Source organism: Monodon monoceros, unplaced genomic scaffold (assembly GCF_005190385.1).
Source record: "Monodon monoceros isolate NGI ecotype Baffin Bay Population unplaced genomic scaffold, NGI_Narwhal_1 Super_Scaffold_11, whole genome shotgun sequence".
Classification (NCBI taxonomy): Eukaryota; Metazoa; Chordata; class Mammalia; order Artiodactyla; family Monodontidae; genus Monodon; species Monodon monoceros.
Genome location: NW_021703767.1, coordinates 90,611,567 through 90,632,042, shown reverse-complemented (window position 1 = coordinate 90,632,042; position 20,476 = coordinate 90,611,567). Strand labels below are relative to the sequence as shown.

Here is a 20,476-nt window from a genome sequence, read left to right as displayed (position 1 = left end):
GCAAGGAGAGATCGCCCCTGTGGAATTCTTTGACAGGCCGGTTAACCCTGTATCGACCCATTCTCAGAAATAATGTTTTTAAATGCTTAAATTAAAATACACAGGATGACAAAAGAAACCAATTATATCAAAGTGCAATTAGCTAAATATGAAAGCACACAAATTTGCATTTTAGTAATATATAAACTTTAAAAAATTAAACACATTAAATACCAAAATCCAGCAATGTATCTCATAACTTTCTTCTTTTCAAATTAGTGGTGAGTTTATCCAACAACTGAAATGTGATATGAAAATGCCTCATTTCATTTGGTCACAAAGTTACAGATAATGCTAATACTATTGGGTTTATGGTCTCTTCACATTTGAATGAAAGGTTAAATTTCAGTTAGAATTGAGTAAAATAAAAATGCTTTTTTTTTTGGTCCACCAGGTTCAAAGATCTCCTAAATTTTTTATGTGGTGCTCAGGTTAATCACCTTGGGGCTTTGGGATTTTTAGGTTCTTTGTAGTTTCAAAATGTAGTAATTTCTCTGATTCCTCACCTGTTTACATGTTCACATTGCCTGGGATCATGTTTATAAATTCTGAAAATTAAAAATGTAACAAAATTGTGTGAAACTACATCCAGTTGATCAAACAACCACCAAAAAACTCTACCATTAAACTCTACCATTAAAGTTTAATTTTTCACTAGTTCTGATTAAAATTTCTTATTCAAATAGGTGATCTACCATCTAAGAGTGTCCACATTAGTCAGAGTTCTCCAGGGTCCCAAGATCTGCAATTGGCCAGCTAGAGACCCAGGAGAGCTGCTGGTATAAGTTCCAGCCCAAATGCCAGCAGGCTTGAGACCCATGAAGAACTGAAGTTTCAGCTGAATACAAAGAAGGAAAAGACCCATGTCCCAACTCAAGGCAGTCAGGGAGGAGGAGTTCTCCCTTACTGGTGGGAAAGTCTGCCCTTTGTTCTATTTAAACCTTAAATTGATTGAATTAAGGCCCATCCACATTAGGGAGGGCAATCTGCTTTAGCCAGTCTACCAATTCAAATAAAAATCTCATCCAAAAACATGCTCAGAGATACACCCAGAATAATACTGAGTAAATATCTGGGCACCTTGTGGCCTAGACAAGTTGACACATAAAATTAACCATCCCAGTGCCTATAATAAGAAATCGTTTTCTAAATACCATAGGCATCATTATCACAATGTGAACATTATTACACTGGGAACATCTGGAAGATAAGTTGTTTCTACACAACTGAAGTTACAAAATAATACTGAAATGAAGATAAAGTGACTTAATCTTATTATAATATGTAGAATGTGGTACTTTCATTTTGAATGTTATGCTTTTCTTGCTGTTTGAATAAGTAATCACCTTAGATTTCTTATGTATGTAGAGTGAATATGTAAGCAAAGGAAAGCAGAAAGTGGGAGAAATAAAATGAATTATTAAACAGATTTTTAAATACTTTAGAAACCTGTCAATGTGTCTTGGTATTGCTATTCAACTAATACAGATGTTGACTTAATGTCTTTATATTTCACTTTTATAGTAATTTACTCTGAGGTTTTACCTTTCAGCTTAAAAGTATACTTGCAAAGAGCATACCCCTTTAGGATTGAGATAGTGATTTCATTTCAGGTCTTCAACAGACTAGTGGTAGGAGATTAAACAAGTGACATAATCATGGTCTTTGCCTGAACTTGCTTATTTTATAAACTGGAATAAAAATGTTTGTTATCAGACATTAATTGTGGAACATTTTGAACTCCTTGGATGAAATACTTAATTTGAATTTACTCAGCCTTGCAAATAAATTCGAAAAATTGATTGACCTGCACAAATTTATTATCAACCTTCTCTCCCCCATGGTGGCTAACTTCTAGAAAAATGAAGGAAATAACTTTTCTTTCTACTTACCTTTCAGATATTAGTGTTTCAGAGGCTGAGTAGATCAGTATCTATTACCTGATATGGATCCATTACAATCCACTGCAGTGCTGTGAGGGGAAACAAGTCACATTAAGATAGAAAGCAGATTTAGGATCACTTCAGGTCTGTAAATCTGGCCTAGATTTTAAAGTAGTGAATAATAAAAAAGACTTAGAGGATAGGGTTTGCGTGCCAGGAATGTTCTCCTCTTAAGGGAGATCCCCAGATGAAATAACTTGGGGAAAAACAATCAGTCTGAAAATTGGGTTCTTTTTTTATCCTATTTTACTCTGAGACTAGTTAGGAACAAAAGGACAAAATAAACATAGGCTTGAGGGTCCTGTAGTTCTGCCCCTCATCACTGATTAAATCACAGGAGAGTAGACAGTAGAAAACAAGGTGGTGGGAGAGACAGAGAGACACAGAGAGGAGAAATGTTGTGGGCTGGCAAGAGAAGTCCTCCACAAGACTTTACAGGGAAACTCAGTAGGTAAGGAACAAGCCCCAGAAAGGCTCGTTAGGGAACTCTGTGTCACCCCTGATCCTCCAATCTTGGATTGGCTTTCTTGAAGCTTTTACTCTTCATTTGGGCTTAACTCTGACAGGAGACTCAACATCCCAGTGCCCCAAGCTGTAGAGTCGAGCTACACCTTGGGCCACGCAACCCTATTGTTCTGTACCCTGTCTTCCCTCTGTAAATAGCCTATGTTAGCACCATAGATGTGGTTTAAGAGATCTTAACCGTCAAAATATAATTTTAAAGCAATTCTAGGTAATGCTCAGCCTATTGTCATCTTAGAGTTGGTTTAGAAAGGAGTTTAAGTATGACGGAGGTGGCAATACAGACCTTTAGGGAAAAGATAGACTTTTCAATAAATGGGTAAAGTTAAAGCAAGCCAGAGTAGGGGAAAGGATGCAGAAGTATTTTAAGAAATGTGATTCTGAAGGCTGGACGTTACCCTTCTGATTTGCCTGGAAAATGGAATGCAATGAAAATATTAAATCTATGCAATGGGATTAGTCATGGAAAGAACAGAGAGACTAGAGAATCTGTACTGCCTCTGGAAAGAATCCCTGGGGCCCGTAAAAGACTGAGGCAAAACAAGAATTTTGCTTTGTGCAACTGTTAGATCAAACAAAGAATGTAAGTATTGATTGGAGTGAGTCATTTCTGCCATTTTAATTATTTGCACATATGGGAAATTAATACTTTTTGTCAGAGGGAAGCTATTATATAAAAATGATGACTGAGTAAAAGTGATATCAAAATTTTAAACCACAATTATTTTTAAAAATTTAATTTAATTTTTTTTTTTTCAGACAACTCATGGAATTTAGAGTTGTCAATTTTTTTTTTTTTTTTTTCTGGTACGCGAGCCTCTCACTGTTGTGGCCTCTCCCGTTGAGGAGCACAGGCTCCGGACGCACAGTCTTAGCGGCCATGGCTCACGGGCCCAGCCGCTCCGCGGCATGTGGGATCTTCCCGGACCGGGGCACGAACCCGTGTCCCCTGCAGCGGCAGGCAGACTCTCAACCACTGGAAGCCCGAGTTGTCAATTTTTGATCCATGGCATTCCTCTGTTGAGAAAAATTTTCTATCTAAGGAACATGGCTGACATTTAGAGTGGATGTAAGAATTGTGTATATGAAATTAAATTAAAACCAAATCTGTATTTTCATTGATGATGAGTAGGGTACATATGCTATCTCAAAAAGACATAGAGGGGCTTCCTTGGTGGTGCAGTGGTTGAGAGTCCGCCTGCCGATGCAGGGGACAGGGGTTCGTCCTCCGGCCCGGGAAGATCCCACATGCCGTGGAGTGGCTGGGCCCGTGAGCTATGGCCGCTGAGCCTGTGCATCCGGAGCCTGTGCTCCGCAATGGGAGAGGCCACAACAGTGAGCGACCTGCGTACCACACACACACACAAAAGACACAGATGTTGCTGCAGTAAAGGGGAAGTAGACCACTTAGCCAATAAAATTAAAATTTATTTTTTAAGCATCTGAGAAAAGACTAGATTCCACCAAAGCCTCATTAATAACATGCAAGAATGCAACAGCCTAGGTTTCACAAATTCAAATGCCTCCAGCCACCATTTAGTACATTTGAATGAGTGAGGCAGGCTGAGCATGAGACACTAATGATGGGACACTGGTGAATGTCTTGCCTGCTCAGTGCAATCAAATTCAACTAGAAAAAAGTTTATTCTGGCTCAACAAATACCTTCAAGGTTACCAGTTTTCACAACTGATTTCAACTGGATCTCTCAAAAATACTTGGGACTTCTTACACAATGTAGTCTCTTTCCTTTTTGTGATCTAGTACTTAAGGGTAGCTCTTCTTTGGGAATAATCAAGACCCTCCCCAAACTATCCCAGTTGATGTAAAACCTACAGAAGTCTTTGCCCCAGGAGTATATGAGGAAGTGAAAGAGGATTAACTGTCTTTTCAGAAAATTAGGCTTTCAAAAGAAGAAAATTTCTGGGGGTCACCATAAAAAGCATTAGGTTGCTGGTTAGACTGTGTGCTAGAACACTCTTTTTACTTTCTATTTCCAAAGTGCTTAATTACCCAAGATAATTTGCAAATAACATGAAGATCCCACATGCCATGCCTAGTTTATAAACACTTACACAGACTTTCCATTTTAATTGATTTTAAATTTGTTTCAGATATGTTTCTGTTAGGACCTCAAAAAAATGGATAGGTAATGAAACGTTATTGTATGTTTGAAAGATCTAGCACTGTAGTTGAAAAAATTTAGAAAAACTCACTTTCTGAATATTAAAATTCATATTTCCAAATCTTTGATGGATTATATTTAAAAGTGTTTTTGAAATTATATCATACCAAAGAAACATGGGAAAGGGTTGAAGAGTCAATGTCTTGATTCAATGGCAAACATACATTGAATACATATGTTTTGCCAGATTTTGGATGTGATGTTCTCGCACTATTGTCTCATTTCCCTCATGATTCCTGCTGAGGAGATTGGCATTCTTCCACATTTCATACTTGACACAACAGCATCACAGAAAGATTCTAGATTTTTGGAAATTTTACTAATGAAGACATTTTAAATCAGTAATAGTTATAGGAACAGTTATTTTACTGGTTATGATTTTTAAATTATGCTTTGATTTATTTTTGTAAAGCTACTGCCATTTGTTTTGCATGCTAGACAACTCCTAGTTTAAGAACTAATAGTCTATCACCGTTTATTTCCCTAGAGGTTGCACTTAGCTTTGTGGTTCTCCTGGACCCATGGTATTTGGCATATACTCTTTTTTTTTTTTCTTTACTGGAGTATAATTGCTTTACAATGGTGTGTTAGTTTCTGCTTTACAACAAAATGAATCAGTTATATATATACATATGTTCCCATATCTCTTCCCTCTTGCGTCTCCCTCCCTCCCACCCTCCCTAGCCCACCCCTCAAGGCGATCACAAAGCACCGAGCTGATCTCCCTGTGCTATGTGGCTGCTTCCCACTAGCTATCTACATTACGTTTGGTAGTGTATATATGTCCATGCACCTCTCTCGCTTTGTCACAGCTTACCCTTCCCCCTCCCCATATCCTCAAGTCCATTCTCTAGTAGTTCTGTGTCTTTATTCCTGTCTTACCCCTAGGTTCTTCATGACATTTTTTTTCTTAAATTCCATATATATGTGTTAGCATACGGTATTTGTCTCTCACTTTCTGACTTACTTCACTCTGTATGACAGACTCTAGGTCTATCCACCTCATTACAAATAGCTCAATTTCGTTTCTTTTTATGGCTGAGTAATATTCCATTGTATATATGTGCCACATCTTCTTTATCCATTAATCCGATGATGGACACTTAGGTTGTTTCCATCTTCTGGCTATTGAAAATAGAGCTGCAATGAACATTTTGGTACATGACTCTTTTTGAATTATGGTTTTCTAAGGGTATATGCCCAGTAGTGGGATTGCTGGGTCATATGGTAGTTCTATTTGTAGCTTTTTAAGAAACCTCCATACTGTTCTCCAAAGTGGCTGTATCAATTTACATTCCTACCAACAGTGTAAGAGGGTTCCCTTTTCTCCACACTCTTTCCAGCATTTATTGTTTCTAGATTTTTTGATGATGGCCATTCTGACCGGTGTGAGATGATATCTCATTGTAGTTTTAATTTGCATTTCTCTAATGATTAATGATGTTGAGCATTCTTTCATGTGTTTGTTGGCACTCTGTATATCTTCTTTGGAGAAATGTCTATTTAGGTCTTCTGCCCATTTTTGGATTGGGTTGTTTGTTTTTTTGTTATTAAGCTGCATGAGCTGCTTATAAATTTTGGAGATTAATCCTTTGTCAGTTGCTTCATTTGCAAATATTTTCTCCCATTCTGAGGGTTGTCTTTTGGTCTTGTTTATGGTTTCCTTTGCTGTGCAAAAGTTTTGAAGTTTCATTAGGTCGCATTGGTTTATTTTTGTTTTTATTTCCATTTCTGTAGGAGGTGGGTCAAAAAGGATCTTGCTGTGATTTATGTCATAGAGTGTCCAGCCTATGTTTTCCTCTAAGAGTTTGATAGTTTCTGGCCTTACATTTAGCTCTTTAATCCATTTTGAGCTTATTTTTGTGTATGGTGTTAGGGAGTGATCTAATCTCATACTTTTACATGTACCTGTCCAGTTTTCCCAGCACCACTTATTGAAGAGGCTGTCCTTTCTCCACTGTACATTCCTGCCTCCTTTATGAAAGATAAGGTGACCATATGTGTGTGGGTTGATTTCTGGGCTTTCTATCCTGTTCCATTGATCAATCTTTCTGTTTTTGTGCCAGTACCATACTGTCTTGATTACTGTAGCTTTGTAGTATAGTCTGAAGTCAGGGAGCCTGATTACTCCAGTTCCGTTTTTCATTCTCAAGGTTGCTTTGGCTATTCGGGGTCTTTTGTGTTTCCATACAAATTGTGAAATTTTTTGTTCTAGTTCTGTGAAAAATGCCAGTGGTAGTTTGATAGGGATTGCATTGAATCTGTAGATTGCTTTGGGTAGTAGAGTCAATGTTGATTCTTCCAATCCAAAAACATGGTATATTTCTCCATCTATTTGTACCATCTTTAATTTCTTTCATCAGTGTCTTATAATTTTCTGCATACAGGTCTTTTGTCTCCTTAGGTAGGTTTATTCCTAGATATTTTATTCTTTATGTTGCAGTGGTAAATGGGAGTGTTTTCTTGATTTCACTTTCAGATTTATCATCATTAGTGTATAGGAATGCCAGAGATTTCTGTGCATTAATTTTGTATCCTGCTACTTTACCAAATTCATTGATTAGCTCTAGTAGTTTTCTGGTAGCATCTTTAGGATTCTCTATGTATAGTATCATGTCATCTGCAAACAGTGACAGCTTTACTTCTTATTTTCCAATTTGGATTCCTTTTATTTCCTTTTCTTCTCTGATTGCTGTGGCTAAAACTTCCAAAACTATGTTGAATAAGAGAGGTGAGAGTGGGCAACCTTGTCTTGTTCCTGATCTTAGTGGAAATGCTTTCAGTTTTTCAACATTGAGGATGATGTTGGCTGTGGGTTTGTCATATATGGCCTTGATTATGTTGAGGAAAGTTCCCTCTATGCCTACTTTCTGGAGGGTTTTTTTAATCATAAATGGGTGTTGAATTTTGTCAAAAGATTTTTCTGCATCTATTGAGATGATCATATGGTTTTTCTCCTTCAATTTGTTAATATGGTTTATCACATTGATTGTTTTGCATATATTGAAGAATCCTTGCATTCCTGGAATAAACCCCACTTGATCATGCTGTATGATCCTTTTAATGTGCTGTTGGATTCTGTTTGCTACTATTTTGTTGAGGATTTTTGCATCTATGTTCATCAGTGATATTGGCCTGTAGTTTTCTTTCTTTGTGACATCCTTGTCTGGTTTTGGTATCAGGGTGATGGTGGGCTCATAGAATGAGTTTGGGAGTGTTCCTCCCTTTGCTATATTTTGGAAGAGTTTGAGAACGATAGGTGTTAGCTCTTCTCTAGATGTTTGATAGAATTCGCCTGTGAAGCCATCTGGTCCTGGGCTTTTGTTTGTTGGAAGATTTTTAATCACAGTTTCAATTTCAGTGCTTGTGATTGGTCTGTTCATATTTTCTGTTCCTGATTCAGTCTTGGCAGGTTGTGCATTTCTAAGAATTTGTCCATTTCTTCCAGGTTGTCCCTTTTATTTGCATAGAGTTGCTTGTAGTAATCGCTCATGATCTTTTGTATTTCTGCAGTGTCATTTGTTACTTCTTTTTCATTTCTAATTCTATTGATTTGAGTCTTCTCCCTTTTTTTCTTTCTGAGTCTGGCTAATGGTTTATCAATTTTGTTTATCTTCTCAAAGAACCAGCTTTTAGTTTTATTGATCTTTGCTATCATTTCCTTCATTTCTTTTTCATTTATTTCTGATCTGATTTTTATGATTTCTTCCCTTCTGCTAACTTTGGGGTTTTTTTGTTTTTCTTTCTCTAATAGATTTAGGTGCAAGGTTAGGTTGTTTATTCGAGTTGTTTCCTGTTTCTTAAGGTAGGATTGTGTTGCTATAAACTTCCCTCTTAGAACTGCTTTTGCTGCATCCCATAGATTTTGGGTTGTTGTGTCTCCATTGTCATTTGTTTCTAGGTATCTTTTCATTTCCTCTTTGATTTCTTCAATGATCACTTCGTTATTAAGTACTGTATTGTTTAGCCTCCATGTGGTTGTATTTTTTACAGATCTTTTCCAGTAATTGATATCTAGTCTCATAGCATTGTGGTCATCAAAGATACTTGATACAATTTCAATTTTCTTAAATTTACCAGGGCTTGATTTGTGACCCAAGATATGATCTATCCTGGAGAATATTCCATGAGCACTAGAGAAAAATGTGTATTCTGTTGTTTTAGGATGGAATGTCCTATAAATATCCATTAAGTCCATCTTGTTTTATGTATCATTTAAAGCTTGTGTTTCCTTATTTATTTTCATTTTGGATGATCTGTCCGTTGGTGAAAGTGGGGTGTTAAAGTCCCCTAGTATGAATGTGTTACTGTCGATTTCCCCTTTTATGGCTATTAGTATTTGTCTTATGTATTGAAGTGCTCCTATGCTGGGTGCATAAATATTTACAATTGTTATATCTTCTTCTTGGATTGATCCCTTGATCATTATGTAGTGTCCTTATTTGTCTCTTGTGATAGTCTTTATTTTAAAGTCTATTTTGTCTGATATGAGAATTGCTATTCCAGCTTTCTTTTGGTTTCCATTTGCATAAAATATCTTTTTCCATCCCCTTACTTTCAGTCTGTATGTGCTCTAGGTCTGAAGTGGGTTTCTTGTAGACAGCAAATATATGGGTCTTGTTTTTGTATCCCTTCAGCCAGTCTGTGTCTTTTGGTGGGACCATTTAGTCCATTTACATCTAAGGTAATTATTGGTATGTATGTTCCTATTCCCATTTTCTTAATTGTTTTGGGTTCGTTATTGTAGGTGTTTTCCTTCTCTTGTGTTTCCTGCCTAGAGAAGTTCCTTTAGCACTTGTTGTACAGCTGGTTTGGTGGTGCTGAACTCTCTCAGCTTTTGCTTGTCTGTAAAGGTTTTAATTTCTCCATCAAATCTGAATGAGATCCTTGCTGGGTAGAGTAACCTTGGTTGCAGGTTTTTCTCCTTCATCACTTTAAATATGTCCTGCCAGTCCCTTCTGGCTTGCAGAGTTTCTGCTCAAAGCTCAGCTATTAACCTTATGGGGATTCCCTTGTGTGTTATTTGTTGTTTTTCCCTTGCTGCTTTTAATATGTTTTCTTTGTATTTAATTTTTGACAGTTTGATTAATATGTGTCTTGGCGTATTTCTCCTTGGATTTATCCTGTATGGGACTCTCTGCCCTTCCTGGACTTGATTAACTATTTCCTTTCCCATATTAGGGAAGTTTTCAACTATAATCTCTTCAAATATTTTCTCAGTCCCTTTCTTTTTCTCTTCTTCTTCTGGAATCCCTATAATTCGAATGTTGGTGTGCTTAATGTTGTCCCAGAGGTCTCTGAGACTGTCCTCAGTTCTTTTCATTCTTTTTTCTTTATTCAGCTCTGCAGTAGTTATTTCCACTATTTTATCTTCCAGATCACTTATCCATTTTTCTGCCCCAGTTATTCTGCTATTGATCCCATCTAGAGTATTTTTAATTTCATTTATTGTGTTGTTCATCATTGTTTGTTTCAACTTTAGTTCTTCTAGGTCCTTGTTAAATGTTTCTTGCATTTTCTCTATTGTATTTCCAAGATTTTGGATCATCTTTACTATCATTATTCTGAATTATTTTTCAGGTAGACTGCCTATTTCCTCTTCATTTGTTAGGTCTGGTGCGTTTTTACCTTGCTACTTCATCTGCTGTGTGTTTTTCTGTCTTCTCATTTTCCTTATCTTGCTGTGTTTGGGGTCTCCTTTTTGCAGGCTGCAGGTCCTTAGTTCCCATTGTTTTTGGTGTCTGTCCCCAGTGGCTAAAGTTGGTTCAGTGGGTTGTGTAGCCTTCCTGGTGGAGGGGACTAGTGCCTGTGTTCTGGTGGATGAGGTTGGATCTTGTCTTTCTGGTGGGCAGGTCCACATCTGGTGGTGTGTTTTGGGGTGTCTGTGGACTTACTATGATTTTAGGCAGCCTCTCTGCTAATGGGTGGGGTTGTGTTCCTGTTTTGCTAGTTGTTTGGCATAGCATGTTCAGCACTGTAGCTTGCTGGTCTTTGAGTGAAGCTGGGTGCTGGTGTTGAGATGGAGATCTCTGGGAGATTTTCACCATTTGATATTATGTGGAGCTGGGAGGTCTTTTGTGGACCAGTGTCCTGAAGTTAGCTTTCCCACCTCAGAGGCACAGCACTGACTCCTGGCTGCAGCACCAAGAGCCTTTCATCCACACGGCTCAGAATAAAAGGGAGAAAAATTAGAAAGAAAGAATTAGTAGAAGTAGAAAGAAAGAAAGGAGTGAGGGAAGGAGGGAGGGAGGAAGGAAGGAAGGAGGGAAGGATGGGAAAAAAGAAAGAAAGAAGATAAAGTAAAATAAAGTAAGATAAAATATAATAAAGTTATTAAAATTAAAAAAATAATTATTGAGAAATAAAAAATGGATGGATAGAGCCCTAGGACAAATGGTGGAAGCAAAACTATACAGACAAAATCTCACAGAAGCATACACATACACACTCACAAAAAGAGGAAAAGGGGAAAAAATCATAAATCTTGCTCTCAAAGTCCACCTCCTCAATTTGCGATGATTCATTGTCTAAAGGAGGGAAGGAAGGAAAGAAAGAACGAAGATAAAGTGAAATAAATTAAAGTTTTTAAAATAAAAGTAATTATTAAGAAAAAAATTAAAAACAAACAAAAATAACATACGGATAGAACCCTCGGACAAATGGTGGAAGCAAAGCTTTACAGACAAAATCTCACACAGAAGCATACACAGTCACAAAAAAAGGAAAAGGGGAAAAAATCATAAATCTTGCTCTCAAAGTCCACCTCCTTAATTTGGGATGATTGGTTGCCTATTCATGTATTCCACAGATGCAGGGTACATCAAGTTGATTGTGGAGCTTTAATTCGCTGCTTCTGAGGCTGATGGGAGAGATTTCCCTTTCTCTTCTTTGTTCTCACAGCTCCTTGAGTTCAGCTTTGGATCTGGCCCCGCCTCTGCATGTAGGTCGCAGGAGGGCGTCTGTTCTTCGCTCAGACAGGACGGGGTTAAAGGAGCAGCTGATTCAGAGGCTCCGGCTCACTCAGGCCAGGGGTGGGGGGGGCGTGGGGGGCGGAGGGCGGGGCACGTAGTGCGGGGCGGGCCTGCAGCGGCAGAGGCCGGCGTGACGTTGCAACAGCCGCAGGCGCACCGTGCGTTCTCCTGGGGGAGCTGTCCCTGGATCCCAGGACCCTGGCTGTGGCTGGCTGCACGGGCTCCCTGGAAGGGGGGTGTGGATAGTGCCCTGTGCTCGCACACAGGCTTCTTGGTGACGGCAGCAGCGGACTTAGCGTCTCATGCCCGTCTGTGGGGTCCGCGCTTTTAGCCGCGGCTCGCGCCCGTCTCTGGAGCTCCTTTATGCAGCGCTCTTAATCCCGTCGCCTCGCGCACCAGGAAACAAAGAGGGAAGAAAAAGTCTCAACTCTTCGGCAGCTCCAGACTTTTCCCCGGACTCCCTCCCGGCCAGCCGTGACGCACTAACCCCCTGCAGGCTGTGTTTACGCCGCCAACCCCAGTCCTCTCCCTGCGCTCCGACCGAAACCCGAGCCTCAGCTCCCAGCCCCGCCTTCCCCGGCGGGTGAGCAGACAAGCCTCTCGGGCTGGTGAGTGCCGGTCGGCACCGATCCTCTGTGCGGGAATCTCCCGGCTTTGCCCCCCGCACCCCTGTTACTGTGCTCTCCTCCGCGGCTCTGAAGCTTTCCCCCTCCGCTACCTGCAGTCTCCGCCCGCGAAAGGGCTTCTAGTGTGTGGAATCCTTTCCTCCTTCACAGCTCCCTCCCACTGGTGCAGGTCCCGTCCCTATTCTTTTGTCTCTGTTTTTTCTTTTGCCCTACCCGGGTACGTGGGGAGTTTCTTGCCTTTTGGGAGGTCTGAGGTCTTCTGCCAGCATTCAGTAGGTGTCCTGTAGGAGTTGCTCCACGTGTAGATGTATTTCTGGTGTATCTGTGGGGAGGAAGGTGATCTCCGTGTCTTACTCTTCCGCCTGGCATATACTCTTAACACATGTGGGGATATGCTTTGACGAGGAAATTGAGAAATTTCTGTGGTTGTCCAAAAATTTTTAGAATAGAATTATATCTTACCAAGCTGTCCTTTAAATTTGTGGGAAAACTTTAAAAAAGACAAAACTAAACCTTTTTTAGGGACTTAACATTCTCTTAACGAGTCATTACAGCTAATATATCTATGATAAAAATGCTTTTTAAGCAACAATAACAAGCAAAGCTTGATTTAGTCCAGTGCTAGTCACTCTTTAGTGAGCATGAGCGCAGTAGAGGAATGTTGCTACACAGATTTCTGGGCTCCATCCCCAAAGGTTCCCATTTGGGAGGACATGGGTGGAGACTAAGCATTTACATTTCATGTTTCGAATAAGCTCCTGGGTGCCATGGATGCTGCTGAACTGTGGACCACGTTTTGAGTAGCATTCATTTAGGGATAACCTAAGAAGCATAGTGTGTGCTAACAATTTAAATTATGTTTTTCAGAAAAATAATTTCAACTGTTCCAGAAGAGGTCAGTGCCCAGAAACAAATATCAGTTCTGTACAGATGCAAGATGATGCCAGTTACTTCATCAACCATCTTGGAGTTCCCACCGTGAGGTTTACTTATGAGGACATCAAAGCATTAGAGGTGAGTGTTTCCAAAAATGCAAAACACACACAATATATATAGCAGACATGCAGAATTTTATTTTATCCTGGCTTTTTGTCTTTCTTACCCAATAGGTAACTATAAGAAGCTGCTTCATTTAGAAAGTTATTCTTGTTGTTCAGAGGCTTTGTAAGAATATTTGAAAACATCAGCTCTTTTCAATAGTGTTGAATTCAATTTAAAAAGATTTATACAGTCACTCACATTTTCAGTGTGCTTCGCAGCAAGAAATGTGCAGTTGTTGGATTAACATCAAAACATAATTGTAATCTTCAGAATTCACAGAAACAGATGACATGTGCAATAGATTATCCTCTCCTTGCCCAAGGGAAAGTGCATTTCATGTGCTGTATGTTAATGTGAGTCTTGTGGATTAGCTTCCCAAAGTTTGTCAGTTTGCTTGCCTAAAAAGATGCTACTTTTTTTGTGTGTGAGGATACGAAGTTTTTTCCCAAAGAATATCACAGAGACCTGATTCACCTTAAGTATGTTCATTCTTCTGTTGGACATTAAGCCTTTTAATCTTTCTCAGAGTTATGTCACAGGAAACTGTTTCTCTGTAGATCCAAACCTGCTGAAAGACTTTTCCTTCTTTTACAAATTGTGCATGCATTATTGGGAGCTGTTTGAAAGCCTCTGGGGTGGCCTTCTTGATGTAACTATTTCATTAACAAAATAGTGGCTGGAAAATAGACTAAAGCCTTCTTTGTTTTTCAAATTATAAACGTTCCTGGGAAGTTGTGTTTAAATTATATTTTTATCAAAGTCAGATATGCAATATCTTAATGTCTGATAGCTTTTAGCAAAAGTGACCTTTAGGTTTCTCTGCAGCCCTCTACTCTCACCCCTTACTCCCTCAGTAGACACAAATGATCACTAACAACTTAAATTCACAGATGGAGAAACTCTGGGTGACTCCTATTGTAATGAGATGAATTCTTGGGTAATGCAAAAGTAATCACTGTGATTTATCAATTTTTTAAAATGGAATTTTCATATGCTATTGCTGTTTGAAAACGGGGTACATGTATAGAGGTATCTTTTTTCTTACCAAAACCACTACATATAATGAAACTGATGTATTAAGAAATTAACTCACTTTTAATTTTCCTGCTTGATATCTTCTAACATCTTTTTATCATCCCCACCCCATCCCGGCCCATCCAGCTCCTGTCATGTTAACACATTGAATGAAAGCTTTTATCCAATACATGTTTAATTCATTTTGGTTGAGTTTAAGCCAAGAATTTAGAGAGGCAATATCGTATAGCCTTAGGTATGGCACTAGACTTGACTCTGAACTCAAGTACTAGACAAATGATTTAACTTCTTTCAGAATTGGTTTATAGATGAGGGGAACTTGGTATACTTATGGAATCTAGAGAGCCATGGTAAGGATTAAATGAGATTATGCATGTAAAGGGCTTGGCTAACTTTAAGCATATAATAAGGCCTCCAGTAACTATAGCTATCATCACAATTATTATTATCTGATTTACATATTAGGGAGAATTTCTAAACTTTTTCAATAAGAAGACATTAGTGGGCGGGAGGAGCTTGTTAATCGTTAAGAAAAACAAGCTTCTAAGGCTGAAGAGGTGGGATTTAATGAGGATCAGCTGGAAGATCTGAGGTGTTAATGGGAGAAGATTTGGAAACAGGTCCCAGTGATTTTCTCAGAAGGTACTATTATAATGTGAAACACTCAGGCTAAAGTTTATTGGCTAGAGCTGGCTTAGTCTGAAGAAGCTAATCAGTTTTTCAAATTATACACAGAATGCCTAACTCCCATCAAAATCATTTTCATTTTCTACTGTATTTGTCTCCAAAAAAGCAATTAAAAGAGAATTTTCTATGCTTTATAACTAATGACCTTGTTTATAGTGCTTTAGTGTGGAAAATTTTTTTAATGGATTTGTCCCTTACAAAATATGAATGCTTGAGATGAGATAATTTTGTACGGTAAATTCTCCAAAGAACAGATAATGATCTTTGCTTTCTGCGTTAACCTATAATAGATATCTGTATACAGTTATTAAGAGGAATTATAAACATTGAAAGTCTTTACCCATGATATAAAGGATATTTATCCAATGTCAATTAGTAAAAGCTGGTAAGGAAGTTAGAGCTTTTCCCATGCAATTAAATTTAAAATATATGTTATATTTTTGTGTTGCATAATATACTATATGTATAGTATGTAATATCTACCACTTATTGAGTGCTTGCTTTGCTAAAATTTTTATATTAGCAAATATTTTATATTACCTCATCTCATTCAATATTTATGATATCCCTATGAGTCACCTTTTATTATTAACACTTTTTTTTTCTGAGGACGAAATGGAGCTTAAAATCAAGTAGCTGATCCAAGGTCATAAAGCTAATAAATGGCCAAGATAGAAGTTGACCTTAGATCTCTTTAACAGTAAGCCCATGTTCTCAACTATTAAACTAAAGTTTGTAAATTGGAAGCCCAAGGGCCAGATCCAGTCCACAAATACCTTTTGTTTGTTCTGCGCTTTATTGAAAACTTGAATTTTTGGAAGAAATGGATTCCTTTTTTTCCATGGAAACAATTGGCTAAATTGTGCATTATGATTACAATATTAAAGAATATTTCTTCAATATCTCTTTCTATCAAAAATTGGGAAATGAATGATTGATCAACCTAAAGGGCCACATGTTTCACCAGACTTGTATCACCTCTGTTACCTGTTTGGCCCCTGTAGGAAGTGAGTTCATTATCTTTGCACTAATTTTGAGTAAAAAAGTTAAAGTCGATAATTTTGTAGTCCTTTCACTTTAAAAATTGTATACGCACTCTAAGTGTGCTAATTTGTACGCATATTTTTGAAGAAACTATCCTTTTAAAATTTATTTAGATGATTATAATGCAAGCCTTAGAATTTCTGACAGTTTTTTTAATCCAGCAAGATTGATTATAAGTATTTTACACTCAATTTCAAAAATAATGATAATAAGAGAAAAATTACCTGTAGGAAAGTAGATTAGTGCCGTAGACACCACTTTTTATGGACATATGGGACATTATTAGTTCTAAAATTATTTTTTGATGAAATATGACATTTTATAATATCTATTCCCAATATTTCATACTATCCACATTCCCACCAGCAATTTCTCCCTGTAGTTTCTCTGGATGCCTGTATATTGCATAGATTGCTTGAGGCACCTTTCATCTTTAGCTTTTTTGGCATCTATACTCTAATTTTTCAATAATTAAATTTCACAAATGCAAAGCAATCTATGGGTTTGCCAAATGTTAGAATTATTCCTTCTCATAAGATATCGCCTTGTTAATTGAAACGTCTCTAGTTGTAAACTTCATTTAAATAAGGTTTTCAATTTGTAAACATTGTTGCACCTGTTAGGAGAAGCATTCTGCACAGATTAAATACAATGCAGAGATTGCTGAAAAGGAAATGAAAAGACAGATGCTTTCTGATTAAGAGTGCAATATTTATGACAAGCTGGTGGTCCAATGCACATTTCTTCTGTCACTTAACAGCTGTTTCACATAACTTTTGTTCCAGATCAGTATATTTACTCTATATAGGGCATGTCAGAGGGTCGGGCTTTCTTAGTATACCAAAAGATCAGTCCTTGCCCTAGTAAACTTTATATTACAGTTTGAAGCTCTGATTCTTCACTCTGTTTAACCTTATATTTTTTGCTCTTCTGCTTTAAAAATCCCTTTTTAAACCCAATTTACCTCTATAATGGAGCATTTAACATTTAAATGATAATGAGATAAAAGGGTATGATAGCTTTTATATAGCAGGGGTTTTTGCATAATTGTTTTAATGTCCTTTGGTAATCCAGAAAACGAAAACCAAGTAGCCTAGGTATTTTGAAACTCTTATTAATTCTTTTTAAGTTAGATGAGTTTGATATCAATCTGATTCTTAAACTGATAGACAGCAGCATGAGAGTGTGTGTGTGAACTTTAAGGTAATTTTATGGGATAAAAATGATAATTTGTGCAGATACAATACACATAAACACATTTTGGAGCAAAGTAACTCATAGTTTACATGTTGATTCTTTGTTTTATTCTACTAAGTTGAAGAAAAACTTACGTTACTTAAATTAGAGGTCATTCTGTCATTACATTTTCTGTTGGGAAATTAGTCACTGTCATTGTTATGTTAACAGATAATAAGAATTCAAGTCAATTAATATCTCTTGACTTGAGACCAAATAGTTTGTGTAACTATGCATAAGCTGTACTGATGTTTTGTAGTATATGATAGCATTTGTTTTATACTGATAGCTATACAACTAATTAATGTCACTTAGAAATGAGATTTTACCTCTTCTACTTCAAAATGTGCCAGCTGGAAACGGGGTGGAGAGGGGGTCTTCAGTGTTCTCTCTAGCTCATTCCTTTTCTTTGTAAGTTATTTTAGGAAAAGGAAAATGTCAGAACAAAATATATGGTATGGTTATTTTCAGATCAGACCTGCTTCATTTAGAGTAAAGGTTTTCAGACATTTTGTTTTAAAAACCCATTTGCACTCTTCGAGTACTGAGCACTCCAAACAGAAGAGCTTTTTGTTTATGTAAGTAATATGTGCAAATATTTACCACATTAGAAGTTAAAACTGAAGAAATATATAGTATTTATTAATTCTTTAAAAATATCAGTAATATACTTGTTATAAATTAATATAAATAACTTATTTTTATAAAATATAATTACATTTCCCAAGACAAGAAAACATAAATGAGAAGAGTGCACTGTTTTACATTTTGCCAGTCTCTTTAATGTGACTTAATACTTGGTAGCTGGGTTCTCATATCTGTTTCTGCATTTAATCTGTTGTAACGTGTTGTTTTGGTGGAAATATATGAATGAAATATGGTCTAATAGTCTATTCATACAATGACAGACATTTTTCTTTGATACTATACTGAAATGGCAAGTATTAGTTTCCTAAAGGTTAGTTCCAGTATGGAATCTGAAACCCTATTAATGGACTTTCTGTACCCTATACACTTATGAATGTAGAAAATGAGAGTGAAAAAGCCATGTAATATTACTATTATTATGAAAATAGATTTGGTCTCAGGGACACTTGCAGGCCTCTGGACCACATTTGAAGAAATACTGATTTGGGGAAATGGCCTTGGTTAAACTGTTCTACAGTAGGCCCCTCCGTATCCACATGCAGAACCTGCAGGTATGGAGGGCCAAACTCTACTACGTCATTTTATATAAGGGACTTGAACATCCATGAATTTTGGTATCCATGGGGTTGTCCACGTATACTGAGGGATGACTGTGCTTTATCCTTTATAATATCTGACTAGCTATTTAACTTTGCCATTACAAGGATTTTTGTTTTAATTTATTTATTTTATTTGTTTATTTTTGGCTGCGTTGGGTCTTCCTTGCCACGTTTGGGCCTTCTCTAGTTGTGGCGAGTGGGGGCCACCCTTCACTGCGATGCATGGGCTTCTCACTGCAGTGGCTTCTCTTGTTGTGGCGCACGGGCTCCAGGCACACAGGTTTCAGTAGTTGTGGCTCGCGGGCTCTAGAGTGCAGGCTCAGTAGTTGTGGCGCACGGGCTTAGGTGCTCTGCGGCATGTGGGATCTTCCTGGACCAGGGCTTGAACCCGTGTCCCCTGCATTGGCAGGTGGATTCTTAACCACTGCGCCACCAGGGAAGTCCCTGTTACAAGGATTTTGAACTGTGATTCTATATAACCTGTGTTTACCTTTTTTGGTCATCTTTGAGTATTACCATCCCATTCACCTGGCAAACAGCATGAAGTAGGGAATATAACACTCTCATAAACTGTGACCCTACAAAGGATTCTGTTCCTTGGAATCCTTCTTTTAGAAGGGAAGATTAAACCCCAATCAACAAATCAACCGTTATAGAGCAGACTTGAAAAGCTTTGTACAGTATATGAAATGCCTGTCACAGAGGGAGTGCTGCTAAAGTTGCAGTATGCTTCCAAGAGCCTGAGGAGTAAACACAAGAAATTGAAATATGAGACAAATATTGAAAAGACAAAGAATGGAGACACTCTTAAGACTCAGTTGGATGATTCAAAAGATCATATTTCAAATTGCCTCATATTTTGAAATGGCTGGGAGGAGGACAGATTCCCCTAGCAATTGTCCTTGCTTGGACTTCTAAATAAGAATATTTATTCTGAATGCCTACAGTGATTGGATCAAAATATATAGCATACGCACTGTATTTTAACTCTAACGCTCTTTTCAGGGATGATCTTGTGATCATGCCTGTTATGAGGGGACTTGTTTTATAATGAAGTTTTTGATAATTTCAATAACACTACTTGCAATAGGTTTAATGATAGACCAAGTTATAAATTTGGTAACATTTAAGTTAAGAATATAAGGCAATTCCAGATGTGATTTATTCAGATATTGGTTCATTCTAACACATTCATTAATTTAGCCAGCAGTTAGTTATTAAGCATTGGTTGTAATCCAGCACTCTGTTAGAAATACAAAGATGAATCCAAAAATGCCCTCTTTCCCTCACAGTGACCACAGTCTAGATTGGGACTCAGACATATAAACAACCAAATAAGTCAGTACAGTAGACATTGTCTTAAATGACTTCCACTTAACCAATTTGTGGGATTCATTGACTATTTTCATTCCCTTAAAACATAATGATTAATGCTTAAGGCTTGAAGCTCATTGTAATGAGATCCTGCCTGAATTTTTGCACACTCAGTTCTGTCTGTTTCAATGGTACATTTGCCTGGAGTCAGCTCTATTCTCAGACCTATATATGCCCTTTGTGTTTGTTTTTAGTAACTAGGTAATTTAATTGTTACATAAAATTATGAATCATGAGTATGAAAAAAATGACTTCTTAGAAACCTGTAGCGATAACACTTTAAAAGGTGAGTTGCTAATAAAGAATTGATATGAAATGGTCCAGGCAACTCTCAAAGTTGGGGAAAATTGTAGTCATCTAAACACATTCTGCACTCAGCATACTTCAAAAATGTCTTTAATAATTCCACTTTAAATAAAAGGCAGCATGAAATGTAGATAATATATGACAAGAAAGAAATCATAGAACTTTATTCAACAGATCAGTATTCAGAGAAAAAGCCTTGGCTTTACATGAAAATATTGGCCA

General features: G+C 37.5%; 1 protein-coding gene across 2 annotated transcripts in view; it reads left to right on the top strand.

The window, feature by feature from the left end:
- NAALADL2 (N-acetylated alpha-linked acidic dipeptidase like 2) overlaps positions 1-20,476 on the top strand; it is a 1,153,076-nt gene that overhangs the window by 927,318 nt on the left and 205,282 nt on the right. For both annotated transcript variants that reach the window (XM_029214633.1, XM_029214632.1), the window contains one exon: positions 13,152-13,298. In XM_029214633.1, the coding sequence (XP_029070466.1) occupies positions 13,152-13,298 (147 nt within the window). The remainder of the gene's footprint in view (positions 1-13,151; positions 13,299-20,476) is intronic.